Source organism: Berghia stephanieae, chromosome 5 (genome assembly GCF_034508935.2).
Source record: "Berghia stephanieae isolate SIO BIC M18660-M18661 chromosome 5, UCSD_Bste_1.3, whole genome shotgun sequence".
Classification (NCBI taxonomy): Eukaryota; Metazoa; Mollusca; class Gastropoda; order Nudibranchia; family Aeolidiidae; genus Berghia; species Berghia stephanieae.
In genome coordinates, this window is record NC_088364.1 from 24,683,520 (window position 1) to 24,704,812 (window position 21,293).

Genomic DNA, 21,293 nt, shown 5'->3' on the forward strand with positions numbered 1-21,293 from the left:
ATTGTCAACTATTTGGTCAATTTTAAAAAAGAAGTATTTTTGCATTTAATTTGACAAAATCTTTTATTCTGTATAATATAAAATGAATTTTCAGGATGTTTGAAAATGACTTGATTTCTCAAAAATGCTCAATATGCTCAGGGCAGCACTTAACAGATATTTAATCTAGGGATGTTCAACTTTGATAAATGCAAAAAAAAAATATGGCGGACGTTTTTTTTTGTTTTTTTTTTTTATTATGGTTAAATTCATTATCTGGCAACTAGACTAAGGTAGATTATAGACGTTAAGAGCATTTTGATTGTATAAATCAAGAGGAAAAAAGAAAAATAATTTGGTATGAGCTTTATTTATATCCAATCTCAACTGTTGCAGAGGTTTATTAATATTAAAAGACCCGAATAAGTTCATCGGCGCATCACATTAAATCAATATTCCCATTGCAATTTTATCGTTTTTATTATACCTCAAACTCTGGCACAGAAAGTGGGGATTTCAAAAATGCTGCTATCGGTAATGCTGGCCGTGGTATTGTAATAGAAAAGCATCATGTTTTGACCTGAAATTTTAAAAAAATGTTAGGTGAGTTTTAGATTTTAAGATCATCAGACTCTTGCAACTCTTTTAGTTAATTCTACATTTCTGTATGATGACAAAGGAAGATATTTTCCTTTTTTTAAATCAACTTATACAAACTAGATTAACTTCCGTCAAGCCAAACTGCTAATCCATGCGTGAAGCGAAACAAATATCTAAGCAACCACCACTCTTGGATTCCCGTAGCTGCTATGATGGAAACCTTCTCTCTCTCTCTCTCTCTCTCTCTCTCTCTCTCTCTCTCTCTCTCTCTCTCTCTCTCTCTCTCTGTGTGTGTGTGTGTGTGTGTGTTGTGTGTGTGTCTCTCTCTCTCTCTCTCTTATATATATATATATATATAATATATATATATATATATATATATATATATATCTTCTCTTCTTCTAGGTTCCATGCCTGGTCCAGGCTTCGGATACTGCATGAATTATCTCTCTCCATTCCTCCCTGTCTCTTGCTTTTTCAAACAGCTCTTGGATTGTTAGGTTGGTGAAGCCCTTCAGTTGGTCTATGAGTGTTTTTCTTTGTCTCCCCCGGGCGCGTTTACCAGGTATTTTTCCACAACTTGCCAGGTATTCATTCTTATCTTTCCTTACTATGTGTCCGAAAAAGGATAGTTGTCGATCCGCTATTAAGGGCATTAGTTTCCTTTGTTGGTATGTTTGTTTTAGCACTTCTTCGTTCGTTTTGTGTGCAGTATATGATATTCTCTGCATCCTTCTCAAACACCACATTTCAAAAGCTTCAATGTTCTTTTGTGTTTCTGCATTTGTAGTCCAGCTTTCGCATCCGTATAACAAGATTGGCCATACGTAGCACTTCAAGACTCGGAATCTAATCCCGAACGACATCTGTTTGTTTTTCAAAATGTTTCCCAGGTCCATGAAGGCCTGTTTGGCTTGAGTTATTCTTGCTCGTATGTCTCGGTTACATCTTCCATCTGTTGTCACTATTGAACCTAGGTATTTAAAACTTTCTACGTTGGTAAGTTGCTCGCCGTGAATCGTTATATTGCAGGTGTTGTTGTTTTCGGGGTTTTTCTGTATTACCATGCATTCCGTTTTGGTGATATTCACTTCCATTCCCTTGGCTTCACTATCTACTACCACTTTGTCAACAATCTTTTGAAGTTGGATTTCTGATGTTGCAATGAGTACCGTATCGTCTGCGTATCTTATATTATTTATGTTGTGACCTCCTACTTTTATTCCCTCCATATTAGTTATGATTGTTTCTTGGTATAGATTAAACAGATCTGGTGAGGCAACACACCCTTGACGGACTCCTTTCTTAATAGGAATGGAATTTCCTGTAGAGTTTCCGATTTTGATAGATGCCTGCTGGGTGTAGTATAATGTTTGCATGAGTCTGAGGTCTTTCTCATCAGCGCCAATGGAGTGCAGTTGTTTGAGTATTTCTTCGTGGCGTACTCTATCAAAAGCTTTTTTGTAGTCGACAAAACAGAGGTATAGTGGGGTCTGAACCTGTATAGCTCTTTCACTTAAAACACGGAGGAGGTATATTGCGTTCCTTGTCCCTCTGTCAGGTTGGAATCCATATTGTTCTTCTGCGATTTCGGGGTTAATCTTATTCCTTAGCCTGTTGATAATTATACGCAACAGTATTTTGTTGATGTGGCTTATTAAACTTATAGTTCTAAAATTTTCGCATCTGACTGCACCTGCTTTCTTTGGTATTGCTATGAAAATAGAGTTACAGAGATCTTCTGGAATTTTCCCAATGTTGTATATATTGTTGAATAATATGTGAAGTTCATCAATTGCTAGATCTCCTAGGCTTTTTAATACCTCTACAGATATTTCATCAGGGCCTGTTGCTTTACAATCCCTCATTCGTTCCATGGCATGTTCAATTTCACTTTTGGTGATGTTTGGTCCGCTTAATGGTTCTTTGAATTTCAGTGGTGGTTCATTTCTATTTGGCTCATTGTACAGTTCGCCTATGTATTCTACCCATCGGCTTTCTATATGTTGTTCTTCAAATAGCAGTTCCCCTTGTTTGTTTTGGATACAACTTCCTGCTGCTTTGCTTTTCCTTTTCCCTGATAGTTCTTTTATTCTTTGGTGAGCTTGTTGGGGGTTGGGTTTGTATTCTCTTTCGATTTCGCAGCATTTCCAGTCTAGATAGTTCTCGTGTGCCTCGATGCATTTGGATTTAATGTGGTTGTTCAATGTTTGGTATTCTGCAGACCCTCTGTTGCATTTTCGTCTTTCTTCAAATAGGTTTAGAATTTCATTTGTCATACATTCCTTTATGCTGTTTATTTGCGCTATTGGTAAATGCTTTTCTGCAGTTGCTTTGACACACTTTTGGAATATATCAAATTGTTTTTCACATTTTTCGTTATCAGGTTCACTTTGGCTTTGTATCATGAGTGCATTTTCAAATTCTTCTCTCATTTTTGTCTGTATGCCATTGTCTTTGCATAACCTGTAATCCCTCTATATTCTACCAGCTGTTCTCTGAATAGCTTTAAACTTTATCCTTACTGTACAAACAACTGGGACATGGTCACTGTCTACATCGGCGCCTGGGTAGGTTTTGCAATTTAATATGCCATTTCTGAATCTTGATGATACTGCTATAAAGTCTATCTGGTTCCTTGCTCTGTCCCCTGGTGATTGCCATGTCCAGGTTCTTCTTGGCTGTTGTTGAAACCAGGTGTTTGAAATCATTAATTTATTTGTTCTACACCAATCTGCCCAGATGTTTCCTCGTTCATTTCTGTCTCCGAGTCCATGTGGTCCGATTATGTCACCATCTCTGCCTCTGCCAATCTTAGCATTTAGCCCCCCATTACCATAAGGACTTCTTGTGATTTACACATTCGTTTTGCTTTGTCTAGTGAATGGTAAAACTCTGTCATATCTGCATCTGTCGCCTCTTCTGTTGGTGCATAAACTTGAATAATATTGGTGTCAACTACAGGTCCTCTTAGCTTAACCAGTAAAACTCTGTCTGAGATTGCTACGTGCCCTTTGTAAAATTTGGTTGATTGTTGGTCTAAGATCATCCCTACTCCTTTTTGGAAAGCGGTTCCACCACTCCATATGATCTTATATGTCGTGTTGTTTTCTTGTTTTGACATGGTTCCCTGCTCTTTCCATCTCATCTCTGCCAGGCCAAGAATATTTATTTGGAGCCGTTTCATTTCTTTTAGAATGTTTTTAGTTTTCCTTTTTGGGCACAGGTCCTGACATTCCATGTCCCAATTTTGGTTTTGTCACATTTGTTAAATTTATTTCGCCTAGTAACTGGCTGACGGTTCGGTGTGACCTGAAAAAACATCACGCTCCCAACCGAGCGAGGCAGCAGTCTTCCGTGAAAACATGCTCCCCTTTACGCTGTCACCGTTTAACTTTTTGGACTTATTCATGTAGTTAACTCGGCAAAGTTACAAGAATGGTTTGCCATTGCCTATTCTTGTCGCCCTCTCCAGTTGGCCAGCTTGACCTGTTACCGTTCGACACCACGAGGAGGTTGCAGTAGGGCTTGATGATGATCTATCTTTGCAGACTTGGCATCATCCATTTGTCGATATATTTGTAGATTTGTAGATATATCTATCTTAGTATTATTATCATCATCTTCATCATCAGAATCATCAACACCATCGTATCGTCATCATCATCATCATCGTCATCATCACCATAATCGTTATCGTCAGCTTTACACAAGTTTTCTTTTTTGTATTTATTATTTGCCTCCGAGCATCAAGTCAGTTGGGTTAAGTTAACACATACACAGAGAGAGGGAGAGGGGAGAGGGGGAGGAGAGAGAGAGAAAAGAAGAGAGAGAGAGAGAGAGAGAGGTAATAAGATTGCACAGAGAGAGAGAGATACTTCCACGTGTGTATTGACTACCTATAAAACCGTAAAATTAGTTTACGACAAGTACAATAAATAATTCTCACCATCATGAATAAGCATTCATTTTGGCTGACAACAAAAGATAAATGAACTTATTATTTTCCGTGAATATTTGTGATCCTTTGCCTCAAAACGGTATTATGCCGGGATACATGTAGTCTAATGCTTAAATCACTAATTATAGTTTGTTTGATTTTTTAATGGACTTTGAGTGAAATATTAGGTTGAATTTTTTTTCTGGTTTGTTTTTCTAGGGGGAGGAAAATTAATATCATTTCTTAAAGTGACAATACTTAGAATGTTCCATTCCTGGCTATTGTTACTTTAAAATCTCTTTTTGACATGAAATTCACCCCGACATAATACCGTTTTGACGCAGTGGGTCACATTTTTCTTTGAGTGCACAATGTTCCCTCCTGAATAAGTTTCTGATGCTGAGGATATTGTTTTTAATGATTGAGATTAATTGCTTTCATCAAAGACAATCGCATGATTAAAGGAATGTCTTGAAGTTGTAGCCAGTGATGTAGTTATCTGGTGGTCGGACTTGGCATGATAATGTTGAAGGCTTTCTAACATGCTTATATGGCCGTCAGAACAGAATAATAGACTGTTTGTGCTAACGGGTCCTATTAGAGATAGACGACGATTGGGATTGTTTGGAAGCTTTAACCCTTGGCCCACTAGTCATTATGACATCCGAAATGCTATTGCCGTCCACATTTACGCCAGAATAGAAAGAGCTACCATGATATAACATTTTATGGAGGCCTAATTTCATCATAACAGTTCTGTCCACTGACAGATGGGTGGGTATTAGTGGGTATCGCTTTCCAGAACGTATGTCCTTATATGAAATCCTGAGTTTTTTACCAATCAACGATTGCTCTTTTGATAGCTGGACTGTCAACATGAGTCAGCTCAGCCCTTGATTTATGTACAGGCATCACAGGCGGTATAAGTTGTGTAACTTCAAAGACCACGGTTGACCGAAAGCGATGAATGGAAGCCCTACTGTGGCGTGGAGAACGAGGTCTTGTATGTATAGTTACGTCACTATCTCAACGCTAGAGAATTCTTAGTAAGGCTGGACTCACAATCAAAACACGACATCCGTGTTTTAAACTCTTGAATCAAACGAGGTACATCAGCGCGTTCGTCTCATTGAGATTTAAAAGATGATATATAAATCAAGAACATCGACCAGAAAATAAGGAAATTATCATAAAATTATAAAATTTGAGAAAGCTGTTTTCAAAATCAAATCAAAAAAATTATTTCTAGACCGATTTTTATGAGACAAAGACAATTTTTCTCCATTTTTCAAGCTGATTCCAACAATGAGGTTTTCAAATTTATCGCAATTAGATTATTTGTCATTATTTTTTTTTTAATACCCAATTGACTGCTCTGTATATGAATACGTAATCCTTGATGGCTAGCGAGTAGGTGTTAACTTTTGCGTATCCCTTTCCCACACAGACGCACACACACATACACACACACACATACACACACAAAGTAATAAGTAATAATTTCGCGTCAGAAAAAAATAACTCCCAAGTTCCTATCTCTTTATTAGAATAAAATTGATACCACGAATGACAAAATCGCCCCACAAATAAGAGAGTTATAAATAATTCATAATATTTTTTAAAGTTATTAATATAAACCCGATCATTGGAGCCAAGTCTAAAATGTACAAGTAAAAGTGAAGTTTAATATGTCTAATTTGGTTTATCATCATAAACCTGGCCTTTTTTTTTTTCTATTTGCCGTCCACAAATCAAGGTTAATCGAGCTTAGTCAAAGTCATTCATATAGAGATTAAATCGCACAGCATCCCTGGTTGCATAAAAAAGAAAATGGCAGCGCTCGACCTCTCACTAACCACTTTTGATGACGTTTTCCTACCTGTTGTCGTCTCTAGTCCTGTATTCTCTATGGCTACGCCTAATGGAAGGTTTGTGCAATCCTATTACCTTCAATTTCAAGTTGTAATAATGGACGCATCTGACCGTCAGTTTGCTAAATATAAAAATTGTGTCTTTTGAAGATCACGAGTTGAATTCATCGCCATTTTGTTGTTTTCTTTAATGAATTTTCTTGCTCCCAGAAGTTTCTCATCTACTTCAAAATAGAGAAAACTTTTTTCCTGAAAGAAAATTTGGAAATGAGTTTTCATAGAATCAGGTGTGAAGTTACTACTAATGGCCCATTTACAATTAATTCATCCACTGCCGGGCGGATATTCAGAATTTTTTTCTAATTTCAAAACGTTTGGACACTAAACTCAATTTTCTTAAACTTGCTCATTCGGACATCATAATTTTGTTACGGTGTATCGCATTTCATGAAAGGATTGAAGAATCCTGACTTGTAAGAAAATTGCAATTGTGTAACTCATATGTCCATTCAGCTTTCGCCTTATAAGTCACCCCCCCCCCCCCCCCCCCCCCCCCCCCCCCCGATATAAAATCAGACTCAAGTCAGAGAGGGGTGGGGGTCAGGGACACATAATCGACCATTTTTACCTCCCGCGCCATTTGATTTGATCTTCTCATAAATGGGGAAGCAGCCATTATTCCCAAGGCCTTGATAAAACTTCTTCCCGTCCATGTCAAATGACAAGCTGTCCATTTCAATAGTGGATGGTGGCAACCCTACCCTCACCGTGCCATAGTGCTGGACATTAGTTAAACCTGGATGATGAAAAATTGAATTTGTTGTCATAAGTCGTATTGCATAGCGTCTTGTCCAATTCGGACTATCTATATTCTAAACACCACTTCAGATATCATGTAATTTAATATAAGGTAATTATTGATTATTTCTTCAGAAATGTAGAAATGTGCTGCTGTGGCCTAGTATTACATTCTACATCTGAACTGTAGGTACCGGGTTCGAGTCTCGCTGTGAACGGCATAAAGTTGAGTTATTCAAATAGTCTCTTTTTGTCATATTTTCTTACCATATTCAGATTAAACATGAAGATCTTGCCTGTCGAAATATGATATATTTAAAGTGCCTTAAGGCGTCATGTCCCGTCATACATGTTTAGTATTGCTGTGTTGGCATGGTATCCCTGTAAAGTGTTATTGCACTATATATATGTAAGACTTCCCATTTTAAGATGACTCCAATTTGTGCTCATCCAAAAATGAATGCGTGCTGTTTGTATTTATATCTGTTTTTAAATCATGTTATTATTGTTAATTTACAGTATAAAAGATTCTGCAGGTAAAAAAAGAACCTGCTGACGAACTGCCTTGTTGGGAGTTTTGACAGTTGTGAGTAGTTTTCAAGACGTCGATAATTTGAACACATTTTACAGAATTGTCAGAGTCCATGACACAAGAAATTATGAAGATTGTACAGTATGTGTGATATTAAGGGAAAGGGGCTCGGTGGCCCTAAGTCTAATAGATTTAACTACAAGAAAAGAGATCAGAAACAAGATTTAGCATTGATTTTTTGTAATGCCAGAATCTTACCCGCTGGCAGTGATTGAGTTTGACAAGCTGCATGGGAAAGGAAAGTTTCACCAACATTAGTCACGGTGCAAGACTGGCTGCTTGGGTCAATCTCATACTGCTTCATCTGAGAGGGTTTAAAAGAGAGAGAAGAATTAGCTATCAAAATATGGATTAAATTATGTAATTTACACTACCACAACCTGGATGCGGTCGGTATTGTAGGTGAACTGCCGGAACTGGCGATCAGCATTTTGTGACATCGTATCTCAGGTGTCGCAAAGAATCGTTGCCCAACTATTTACAATACAGAAACTGGGATAACCTGGGAATATGTTGTGAAGTCGAAGAGTATTATTATTAAATTGAAAAAGGCATCAATTAATTGATTGCAAGCTGATTGCATTTTTGGAAAGTAAAAAGATAAATCGCGTTTTCCTTGCCATATAGATAGACACATGTGAAAAAGTAACGTTACACTTATTTTGAATCAATTCATTTGAGTTTTCATATGCATAATTAGACAAAAGTTATATCAGAGAAATGAATAATATCTTTAGTTTATGTGATCCAAATGTCATCAACATTCATGCATAATTCTTAAACGACCCAAAGAATACAACTTGGGTTCCTCTGCTTCGGAAAATAAAAGATGAAAAAAATTGACGCAACAAAGTCAGTACTGCGTATGGCCACATTTCCAATCACTACTCTTGACAAGTCTCTCAATAGAGTTTATTAAGGGATTTATATAATTTGCTGTGATGTCATTCCATTCTGTTCCAAAACTCGTAAGTATTCCTTGCTTGGTTCTATCATCCCCTTGAATTCTAAGTGTTTTGGGGAGATCTCAGATGTGCTCAATAAGATTGGACTCTGGATTTACAGCTGGCCACTCGAGCACCAAGGTCTTATTCTCGGTTAGTTGAGGTCGCACAGAATGCCTACTGGTTCTGAGTCCAGCAATTGCAAGTCTTCCTAACATTTTGTCCAACTTGAAATGTTTTCCACAGCGATGTCAGAGGCTTAAGAAAGGTGTTGGTTGATTTGTCGAGCAACTGTTCGATCATCATTGGCCGTTGTTACTTTGGTTTGACCAGTCAGTCGTTGACCCCTTACATGACCTTTCGTTGTTGAACTTTGCGATAATAGAATAGCGGGTAGCTCTAACATTGAAAAGCTGTGCAACATCAGCTACTGGTCGTTTGGCATAATATAGCCATGTAGAAGAGCTCTCTCTCTCTCTCTCTCTCCTCTCTCTCTCTCTCTCTCTCTCTCTCTCTCTCTCTCTCTCTCTCTCTCTCTTTTTGAGGCTCGATTTCGATATGTTTACGAGAGTAAAATAATTGAAATAAAAGTAATTACAAAATCATTCAACAAAGATGTTGTTGGTTTTTGTTTAAAGACAGCATTGTGATTTCAATCAGGGCACGTTGACGCAAAATGGTTCTTTCGAGAATTTAAGACAACGCTGCTAATGCTATTGTGACGAGTTGTTTTAGATGATTTGAATATAAAGATGAATTTTAATTAAATGAGTTTCCTTATAATGAATGGTGATCATAGTTACAAATGAGAATATGATGTTACGTGTCTTATCCGATCGTGATGAGTAATAAAATTAGATAATGTGTGCGGACGTGGGTTCCACATGCAGTCTGCGAGTAGTTGCAGTTTTTTCCGACCGGCCCGGGCTTGATGAATTCTTAGCAAAGGTGACAAAGGAAGTTCCGGCGTCTTGATGGCGGAAATCAAAAAGAACGAAGTGCTCCATAAAGCCCCGAGAAGAAGATATAAATCTCGAAAATATAGAAAATATGAAAGAGTGAAAATCTATGGCCGTCATGGCATACGTTCTTGAGAGATGAAATCAACCAACTTCTATAATTAGTGGCTAACTGACAAGGAGGCAAGAAAAGTATTCACTAATTTTTAATGACTTCAAAGAGAAGGCTATTAAAGGAATGATAATCTAATAGTAGAAAGTAAATATTTTCTAAGCCTACCGAAATATAACTGGAGTGAGATGAACTCCGTTCTTATGTTCGTATTACTAAAATTAAAAATTTGGAAAAAAAAAGATGAATCATTGTGACAGTTACTTTAAACAGTGATGGCATTCGTTAAGGTTCTAATTGATAGAGATTTTTAATTATTGTGGCAAACACAAAACATCGACTTTTCTATTATTGCTGTTCACGCTCCCTTTGCATATGACGATTTAAAAGAACAAACAATCCACGATATGCTTTGTTTTGTTGTATTTTAATTACAATATGTCGGAATAGGAAGAATACATAAAAGAAAAAATTGGGTGCTTTTTTAAAAAATAAATAATATCTAAGCATTCTAGATTGAATTTATTTTTAATGGGGGAAAAGGAGTTTATATCGTATATAGCAGATTGATATTTGAATTTGTGAAAAGTTAAGAGACATGAGCATGACAAAGGACAGAAAGATAAGTACAATGTTATGCCCATGGAATTTTACTGGCATTCCCCAAGATATATCTGGTATCAGGCTGTGGCAAGAGTTCTAAGAAAATTATTATTATTATTATTATTATTATTATTATTATTATTATTATTATTATTATTATTATTATTATTATTATTATTATTATTATCATTATCATTATCATTATTATTATTATTAACATTATTAATATCATCAGTATTATTACGTTTGTTTTTATGATGATGATGATGATGATGATGATGATGATGATGATGATTATTATTATTATTATTATTAATATTATTTTCATTATCATCGTCATTATCATTATTATGACAATGGGCTATCCAGGATCTAAAGTATTATCACCATCATAATATGATTTCCCTGGTAGGGGTTCCTGACCTCCCATAGTGGGCAGGAGGTACATACTGTGTCTTCTATCCCTTTATATCTGTTTTCCAAAATGCTTTCTGTCTGTGTCTTGGAATGAGATTACTTGATTTTGCCCTGCCCTTGGCCGGAGTCCTAGCTGGGGGGGGGGGGGGGAGGGGAGGGAGGGGGGGGGGGAGGGGAGGGGAGGGGAGGGGAACAGTCAAATACATAGTTATTATTTTTTCCTTGTAAATCACCTCTTTGTTATGTATTATTATATTTGTTATTTTGAATGTATAATGTAAGCATTTGAGTGTATTCCTCTTTGTTGGATTTTGTGCTCGTGTCTGGATGAGACTTATAGGTGATCTCAAACTAAGTACATTGGTGGTATGCTCTTGGAATCTACATCTGATCTCTATCTGTTCCTAGTTACCCTATGTCTTACTTTTTCTAGGGTGCTTTAATTGTAATCTAGAACTTTTTACTATCCCATTTTCTTCCTTTTTACTGGCGCTGATATAACCTAAATGTGTTGCAAGCGCCGTAAAACCCTTAAAAACAAAAACAATATAATTTCCGCCTAGTCACTATTTAGAACGGGAGGCAAATAGGTTTTCTATTGAAAAACTGACTGAAAGGATTCTTTCCCTTGTTCCTGCTTTGTATTTGAAATGGACATTTTTAGGGTAGATAAAAGTTATGTATACATAATTCTCGCATTAATTAATCTATCCATTGTCTATAGTCCAGCTATCAGCTTAAATGAAAATAGGATTCTTTATCGTTAAAATTAGTGTTTGACAATAAAAAATTATTTAGACCTTTTCCAATCTAAAACTTTTACAATAACAGCCATGGCCCAATGATCAGCTGCATATTAACAATTGAGTTGGGTGTAAATTGTCTTATAAATAGTACATGTCTCCTAGTCTGGTAAAACACAGCCCCTCCCTATCTCACAGAATTCCTAAAGAAATATTCGACAACCCGACCTTTGCGTCCCTCCAATGACACCACCCGTTTGGCTATCCCACGCATTTGTACAAAGGCGGGAACAATAGTAGGGTCCCCGAGAACATTGGTGTTTCAAATCCGTGTAAAAGTTTAACTTTCTTTATAGGCTAAATAAGCCGACAAAAAATAACCTATTTGTCCGATTGGAACTTGGATCTGACCTTTCCGGGGTCACAAAGTGGTCAAACAAGGTGAAATCATGGTTAAATTCATAACTCCCATATTATCAAGAATTTGATAACTTGCAAATAACTAAAAAAAAAAGATTTAATAGGATCCAACTATATCACCTTAGAAAAAATAATTAAATTCATACATCATTTCAATGAGTTACTGCCCTTTATTTACGTCTTCTTTCTAGAAAGAGCCCGATTTTCCGGAATATAACATAAACTGTTAAGAAAATTATAACTTGTAAAGAGAACAAATGACAGCTCATACAGAGAATAACATTATTTCCAAATTGCAAATAATCATAGTTAATGGAGTTATCGCCCATTGAATTATGTTACTTAAAATAGAACTCAAAAGGAAATAGGAAATCTATAGCACTCTAAGAACAAGAAAACTTTGGTTATGTGTCTTTAGGCTATTTACAAAAAATCTTAGCTCTATATCAGACTTTATTTTCACATTGGAAAAAAAACAAAGAACAAGTGTGTATTTGTGAAACATCCAGAAAAGTGTTGATAAAACATACTTTCAAGACATAAATTTGAACAACTGAATAAATTAAAAATAATTTGTAGAACACAACTAAATCAGATGATATTCAATGGAGTTATCTCCCATTAAAGATTGTAACTAATTATAATACTCGTAGTACTCGTCGCCTTGTGGGAAACAATACCAGCCAAATAACAAAATATAATGTTATGAACCGGAATATGAAAATCTTAGTACATTGTCTTAATTCAAAAGGGCCATTGTACTTTTTCATATTTTTACTGCAGCAAGTCTCTTCTTGTGAAATGCCTCGAAAACTGTTAACATAACAAAATATTAGTAGACAACAAATGGAAACTACTAAAGAGATTGTCACGTCTATGTAGGAGGATGGCAAGTAGGAGTAGACAAATAGGAGTTATATAGTTTCCCCATAGACTAGTGTCTGGTGCCGCTTTTATTATTATTATTATTATTATTATTATTATTATTATTATTATTTATTATTATTATTATTATTATTATATTATTATTATTATTATTATTATTATTATTATTATTATTATTATTTATTATTATTATTATTATTATTATTATTATTATTATTATTATTATTTATTATTATTATTATTATTATTATTATTATTTATTATTATTATTATTATTATTATTATTTATTATTATTATTATTATTATTATTATTATTATTTATTTATTATTATTATTATTATTATTATTATTATTTATTATTATATATTATTATACAAGTTATAAACGTAAAAAAGATGTAAACGTTTACAAGTATTGTCACTTATTTATTCACTAACCAAACGTCAAACTTAAAGTGAGTACCCACCTTACTGTGAGTGCTTATATCACAATTAAACATATAGAGTAATTACTTATTCTTCTCCTAGACAGTGAAGTACGATTTTAATTGGTAATCTCATCGCATGCAAAATTCTTGTAGTTTTTTTCCGATTTTTAAAAATATCAATATGAAAATACAAAGAGTGTCAAGATACTCAACGAGCCAGCTTTGATTTTGGCGTTTTGTTGAAGGCGTCGGTAATGTGGCTATAAACTCGAATCCAGTTTTGGGTTTGGAAAAAAAACTTTAATCACTGAAAAAAGGGTTCTTTACTTACATTTCCTCATCGCTTTCAAATCTTGTTTTAACTATTCCGTGTTGTAGATAGTCTGGGACCCTTTGTTAAGTATTTTGAGCGCATCAGTTGCTCTTGCGCAATGATAAGAGAAAGTGATTCTTGCGCTCGAAGCAGCTGCTGTTTTAGTGTGCTCTCAAACATGTTGAAAACAAGAAAGAGAAAAGTAACCATGCTAAGATTAACCCCAAACAAAAACAGGAGCCTGAAAAATACATGGTATCAAACAGAACAAAATAAAGATAGATCTTAGATACGAAAAATTGTAATAAATTTTCATTCTGCAGCTTAAAAGAATAGATCGCTGAGAAGCCATAACAGAATTTAAACCTGAAACTGACACAATTGGGTGGCTGTGTTCCACAAATATACCCATACAACACCTCCAAAACAACAACAACAAAATACTAAATATTCAAATGTCTCTTTCCGCCATCCATTCTCCAGATTAACGCTGATTTGCACTCTTTTCTCTTCCACATTTGGTCAATAGATTAAACCCGACACGATAATTCATGACTAGAAATGTGAAATTTTAGTTTTTGTTTGCGTGAGTTGAAGACATTATAGTCTAGAGTTGCCAAACCGTAAACAGAAAAAAAAATCATCCGCCATTTTTTTTTAAATTGTTTTTTCATTTTATCAAAGTTGAACATCTCTAGATGAAATATCTGATTAGTGCTACCTTGATAATACTCAGCATTTTGAAAAATTACGTTACAAAGGAATAGTTATGAAAAAGTCATTTTTTTTTAAATCCTCATAAATTATTTTATAGTATACAGAATGAAAGATTTAGTCAAATTAAATGTAAAAATACTTTTATTTTTAAAATTGACCGAATAGTTGACAAATTATTAGCAATTTAATTATCCAAAAGGTCAAGGTCATTGCCAAGGTGGTCTCCTAAAATGACCCAAATGTTGCCGTTTTCAAATTAAAAGCCTTCACAAGACCAATACAGGATTTTGGATATTTATGCTTTTTTGTTGATATTTGAATTATCTACCACGGTAAAAGTATAATTGGGATAATGAAAATTATTAATTTTGCAGATAAGGTGCCAGATCACACAAAAAACACGGAGAGAGTCTCCATAATGAGAGACCGTGCCGTGTATTGAGTCTTTAGTTTTCTTCACCTTTGCTTTTTTACATTGCTGAAGGACAAAAACTGGAATGAAAATTTTCGGCATCTATCTGACAGGTACCTCTGGCAAACTAAATCACTCGTCATCGATGTCTTTGTCGTTTGGCTAATCGCTTGCAACGGAAGCAGCTTGATAAAGGCGATTTCGACAGTTCTCGTGATCATTGCATTTACAAACTGTTGTACATGGAAGCTGCGCGGCAACACACCCACATTTTGATGATCCACAAGGTTTTCCAAGAAAAAAATCCGCATTGAATAGTCTCTATCAATTCGGGTGGTACACTTGATGTGTTGCTTGGCACTATGATCGGAGCAAGTGAGTTAGTTGCTGGTAAAAAAAAGTCTGTTGGTTGTAAATCTGGGGGAAGGTTTAGCAGGCAAAGGAGTGTTTAATGTAAGTTGGTGTGCCGTTCGAACCTATCATGCTGCGACACAAGTTTAATATATTATTGCGCTATGGGATTAATGGCTTGTCGAGATTTTGACAAGGAGCCTCTCTTCAAATATGAAAAGGCGCCATTGTCGACATCTTTATTCAGTGACAATGAAGACATACGTAATGCTACCACAAAAGTCGCCCTGAGAGAAATCTGCAAAAACTGTCTCTGCTCGTGTGATTGTGATCTTGGATGGGTAAGCACTTCTTTATTGTGTAAATTGGCCATCCAAAGGAACCGTCTAGGACTATGTCAATAGTTTTTGACACTCTTATTACGGAAAATGGACAGAAGTGACGTTCCCCTTGTTTTTGACAGATACCATGATTTCAGCATCAAAATTGCTATTGTGTAAAAGTTCGAACAGCACACCAACTTACATTACACACTCCTTTGCCTGCTCAAGCCTCAATTCAATCCAGTGTGAAAAGCAACAGGACACGTGTTGCCTCTGTCATTCGAAACCTACATATTTTCCTTCCGAATCGAACTCTCAATCTAAATAGCTGCTATTCTTGTCGACGCTATGGAAACTAGTAATGCCATGATCACGAGAACTGTCGAAATCGCCTTAATCAAGCTGCTTCCTTGTCAAGCGATGAGTTAACTACAAAGACATTGATGACAGTGATTTAGTTTACAAGAGATACATGTCAGACATAGGCCGAGTATTGTCATTTTCCTTTTGCGCCTTCAGTAATTAGCAATGTAAAAAAGGAAAGGAAAGGAAAACTAAAGATTCAATACAATGGTCTCTCATTATGGAGACTATCCGTTTTTTGTGTGATCCAACGTCTTTCTCATATAATTGTCAATTTTAATTATTCCAGTTATGCTTTTACCGTAGATGATTTAAATATCAACAAATATCATAAATATCCAGAATTCTATATTGGTCATCAAAATTTTTTATTTGATACCAAACACGGCAACATTTGGGTCATTTTACGAGACGAGCTTGGCAGTGGTCTTGACCTTTTGGATATCTAAATTGCTAATAAATTGTCAACTATTTGGTCAATTTTAAAAAAGAAGTATTTTTGCATTTAATTTGACAAAATCTTTTATTCTGTATAATATAAAATGAATTTTCAGGATGTTTGAAAATGACTTGATTTCTCAAAAATGCTCAATATGCTCAGGGCAGCACTTAACAGATATTTAATCTAGGGATGTTCAACTTTGATAAATGCAAAAAAAAAATATTGGCGGACGTTTTTTTTGTTTTTTTTTTATTATGGTTAAATTCATTATCTGGCAACTAGACTAAGGTAGATTATAGACGTTAAGAGCATTTTGATTGTATAAATCAAGAGGAAAAAAGAAAAATAATTTGGTATGAGCTTTATTTATATCCAATCTCAACTGTTGCAGAGGTTTATTAATATTAAAAGACCCGAATAAGTTCATCGGCGCATCACATTAAATCAATATTCCCATTGCAATTTTATCGTTTTTATTATACCTCAAACTCTGGCACAGAAAGTGGGGATTTCAAAAATGCTGCTATCGGTAATGCTGGCCGTGGTATTGTAATAGAAAAGCATCATGTTTTGACCTGAAATTTTAAAAAAATGTTAGGTGAGTTTTAGATTTTAAGATCATCAGACTCTTGCAACTCTTTTAGTTAATTCTACATTTCTGTATGATGACAAAGGAAGATATTTTCCTTTTTTTAAAATCAACTTATACAAACTGCTAATCCATGCGTGAAGCGAAACAAATATCTAAGCAACCACCACTCTTGGATTCCCGTAGCTGCTATGATGGAAACCCTTCTCTCTCTCTCTCTCTCTCTCTCTCTCTCTCTCTCTCTCTCTCTCTCTCTCTCTCTCTCTCTGTGTGTGTGTGTGTGTGTGTTTTGTGTGTTGTCTCTCTCTCTCTCTCTCTTTATTATATATATAATAATATATATATATATATATATATAATATATATATATATATATATATATATATATCTTCTCTTCTTCTAGGTTCCATGCCTGGTCCAGGCTTCGGATACTGCATGAATTATCTCTCTCCATTCCTCCCTGTCTCTTGCTTTTTCAAACAGCTCTTGGATTGTTAGGTTGGTGAAGCCCTTCAGTTGGTCTATGAGTGTTTTTCTTTGTCTCCCCCGGGCGCGTTTACCAGGTATTTTTCCACAACTTGCCAGGTATTCATTCTTATCTTTCCTTACTATGTGTCCGAAAAAGGATAGTTGTCGATCCGCTATTAAGGGCATTAGTTTCCTTTGTTGGTATGTTTGTTTTAGCACTTCTTCGTTCGTTTTGTGTGCAGTATATGATATTCTCTGCATCCTTCTCAAACACCACATTTCAAAAGCTTCAATGTTCTTTTGTGTTTCTGCATTTGTAGTCCAGCTTTCGCATCCGTATAACAAGATTGGCCATACGTAGCACTTCAAGACTCGGAATCTAATCCCGAACGACATCTGTTTGTTTTTCAAAATGTTTCCCAGGTCCATGAAGGCCTGTTTGGCTTGAGTTATTCTTGCTCGTATGTCTCGGTTACATCTTCCATCTGTTGTCACTATTGAACCTAGGTATTTAAAACTTTCTACGTTGGTAAGTTGCTCGCCGTGAATCGTTATATTGCAGGTGTTGTTGTTTTCGGGGTTTTTCTGTATTACCATGCATTCCGTTTTGGTGATATTCACTTCCATTCCCTTGGCTTCACTATCTACTACCACTTTGTCAACAATCTTTTGAAGTTGGATTTCTGATGTTGCAATGAGTACCGTATCGTCTGCGTATCTTATATTATTTATGTTGTGACCTCCTACTTTTATTCCCTCCATATTAGTTATGATTGTTTCTTGGTATAGATTAAACAGATCTGGTGAGGCAACACACCCTTGACGGACTCCTTTCTTAATAGGAATGGAATTTCCTGTAGAGTTTCCGATTTTGATAGATGCCTGCTGGGTGTAGTATAATGTTTGCATGAGTCTGAGGTCTTTCTCATCAGCGCCAATGGAGTGCAGTTGTTTGAGTATTTCTTCGTGGCGTACTCTATCAAAAGCTTTTTTGTAGTCGACAAAACAGAGGTATAGTGGGGTCTGAACCTGTATAGCTCTTTCACTTAAAACACGGAGGAGGTATATTGCGTTCCTTGTCCCTCTGTCAGGTTGGAATCCATATTGTTCTTCTGCGATTTCGGGGTTAATCTTATTCCTTAGCCTGTTGATAATTATACGCAACAGTATTTTGTTGATGTGGCTTATTAAACTTATAGTTCTAAAATTTTCGCATCTGACTGCACCTGCTTTCTTTGGTATTGCTATGAAAATAGAGTTACAGAGATCTTCTGGAATTTTCCCAATGTTGTATATATTGTTGAATAATATGTGAAGTTCATCAATTGCTAGATCTCCTAGGCTTTTTAATACCTCTACAGATATTTCATCAGGGCCTGTTGCTTTACAATCCCTCATTCGTTCCATGGCATGTTCAATTTCACTTTTGGTGATGTTTGGTCCGCTTAATGGTTCTTTGAATTTCAGTGGTGGTTCATTTCTATTTGGCTCATTGTACAGTTCGCCTATGTATTCTACCCATCGGCTTTCTATATGTTGTTCTTCAAATAGCAGTTCCCCTTGTTTGTTTTGGATACAACTTCCTGCTGCTTTGCTTTTCCTTTTCCCTGATAGTTCTTTTATTCTTTGGTGAGCTTGTTGGGGGTTGGGTTTGTATTCTCTTTCGATTTCGCAGCATTTCCAGTCTAGATAGTTCTCGTGTGCCTCGATGCATTTGGATTTAATGTGGTTGTTCAATGTTTGGTATTCTGCAGACCCTCTGTTGCATTTTCGTCTTTCTTCAAATAGGTTTAGAATTTCATTTGTCATACATTCCTTTATGCTGTTTATTTGCGCTATTGGTAAATGCTTTTCTGCAGTTGCTTTGACACACTTTTGGAATATATCAAATTGTTTTTCACATTTTTCGTTATCAGGTTCACTTTGGCTTTGTATCATGAGTGCATTTTCAAATTCTTCTCTCATTTTTGTCTGTATGCCATTGTCTTTGCATAACCTGTAATCCCTCTATATTCTACCAGCTGTTCTCTGAATAGCTTTAAACTTTATCCTTACTGTACAAACAACTGGGACATGGTCACTGTCTACATCGGCGCCTGGGTAGGTTTTGCAATTTAATATGCCATTTCTGAATCTTGATGATACTGCTATAAAGTCTATCTGGTTCCTTGCTCTGTCCCCTGGTGATTGCCATGTCCAGGTTCTTCTTGGCTGTTGTTGAAACCAGGTGTTTGAAATCATTAATTTATTTGTTCTACACCAATCTGCCCAGATGTTTCCTCGTTCATTTCTGTCTCCGAGTCCATGTGGTCCGATTATGTCACCATCTCTGCCTCTGCCAATCTTAGCATTTAGCCCCCCATTACCATAAGGACTTCTTGTGATTTACACATTCGTTTTGCTTTGTCTAGTGAATGGTAAAACTCTGTCATATCTGCATCTGTCGCCTCTTCTGTTGGTGCATAAACTTGAATAATATTGGTGTCAACTACAGGTCCTCTTAGCTTAACCAGTAAAACTCTGTCTGAGATTGCTACGTGCCCTTTGTAAAATTTGGTTGATTGTTGGTCTAAGATCATCCCTACTCCTTTTTGGAAAGCGGTTCCACCACTCCATATGATCTTATATGTCGTGTTGTTTTCTTGTTTTGACATGGTTCCCTGCTCTTTCCATCTCATCTCTGCCAGGCCAAGAATATTTATTTGGAGCCGTTTCATTTCTTTTAGAATGTTTTTAGTTTTCCTTTTTGGGCACAGGTCCTGACATTCCATGTCCCAATTTTGGTTTTGTCACATTTGTTAAATTTATTTCGCCTAGTAACTGGCTGACGGTTCGGTGTGACCTGAAAAAACATCACGCTCCCAACCGAGCGAGGCAGCAGTCTTCCGTGAAAACATGCTCCCCTTTACGCTGTCACCGTTTAACTTTTTGGACTTATTCATGTAGTTAACTCGGCAAAGTTACAAGAATGGTTTGCCATTGCCTATTCTTGTCGCCCTCTCCAGTTGGCCAGCTTGACCTGTTACCGTTCGACACCACGAGGAGGTTGCAGTAGGGCTTGATGATGATCTATCTTTGCAGACTTGGCATCATCCATTTGTCGATATATTTGTAGATTTGTAGATATATCTATCTTAGTATTATTATCATCATCTTCATCATCAGAATCATCAACACCATCGTATCGTCATCATCATCATCATCGTCATCATCACCATAATCGTTATCGTCAGCTTTACACAAGTTTTCTTTTTTGTATTTATTATTTGCCTCCGAGCATCAAGTCAGTTGGGTTAAGTTAACACATACACAGAGAGAGGGAGAGGGGAGAGGGGAGAGAGAGAGAGAGAAAAGAAGAGAGAGAGAGAGAGAGAGAGGTAATAAGATTGCACAGAGAGAGAGAGATACTTCCACGTGTGTATTGACTACCTATAAAACCGTAAAATTAGTTTACGACAAGTACAATAAATAATTCTCACCATCATGAATAAGCATTCATTTTGGCTGACAACAAAAGATAAATGAACTTATTATTTTCCGTGAATATTTGTGATCCTTTGCCTCAAAACGGTATTATGCCGGGATACATGTAGTCTAATGCTTAAATCACTAATTATAGTTTGTTTGATTTTTTAATGGACTTTGAGTGAAATATTAGGTTGAATTTTTTTTCTGGTTTGTTTTTCTAGGGGGAGGAAAATTAATATCATTTCTTAAAGTGACAATACTTAGAATGTTCCATTCCTGGCTATTGTTACTTTAAAATCTCTTTTTGACATGAAATTCACCCCGACATAATACCGTTTTGACGCAGTGGGTCACATTTTTCTTTGAGTGCACAATGTTCCCTCCTGAATAAGTTTCTGATGCTGAGGATATTGTTTTTAATGATTGAGATTAATTGCTTTCATCAAAGACAATCGCATGATTAAAGGAATGTCTTGAAGTTGTAGCCAGTGATGTAGTTATCTGGTGGTCGGACTTGGCATGATAATGTTGAAGGCTTTCTAACATGCTTATATGG

General features: G+C 35.9%; 2 protein-coding genes across 7 annotated transcripts in view; both read right to left on the minus strand.

The window, feature by feature from the left end:
* Nucleotides 1-330: 330 nt before the first annotated feature.
* On the minus strand, nucleotides 331-8,942 carry LOC144973900 (uncharacterized). Its single transcript, XM_078916785.1, has 4 exons — nucleotides 8,844-8,942; nucleotides 7,979-8,084; nucleotides 7,019-7,186; nucleotides 331-559 (listed from the first exon to the last, which is right to left on the minus strand). Exons 1-4 carry the CDS (start codon nucleotides 8,940-8,942, stop codon nucleotides 468-470), a joined length of 465 nt encoding a protein of 154 aa, XP_078772911.1. The 3' UTR covers nucleotides 331-467.
* A 7,616-nt stretch (nucleotides 8,943-16,558) lies between these two features.
* The window catches only part of LOC144972638 (uncharacterized), a 43,426-nt gene continuing 38,691 nt past the window's right edge, over nucleotides 16,559-21,293 (minus strand). For all 6 annotated transcript variants that reach the window (XM_078914103.1, XM_078914102.1, XM_078914106.1 and 3 more), the window contains one exon: nucleotides 16,559-16,787. In XM_078914103.1, the coding sequence (XP_078770229.1) occupies nucleotides 16,696-16,787 (92 nt within the window). In that variant the 3' untranslated portion in view covers nucleotides 16,559-16,695. The remainder of the gene's footprint in view (nucleotides 16,788-21,293) is intronic.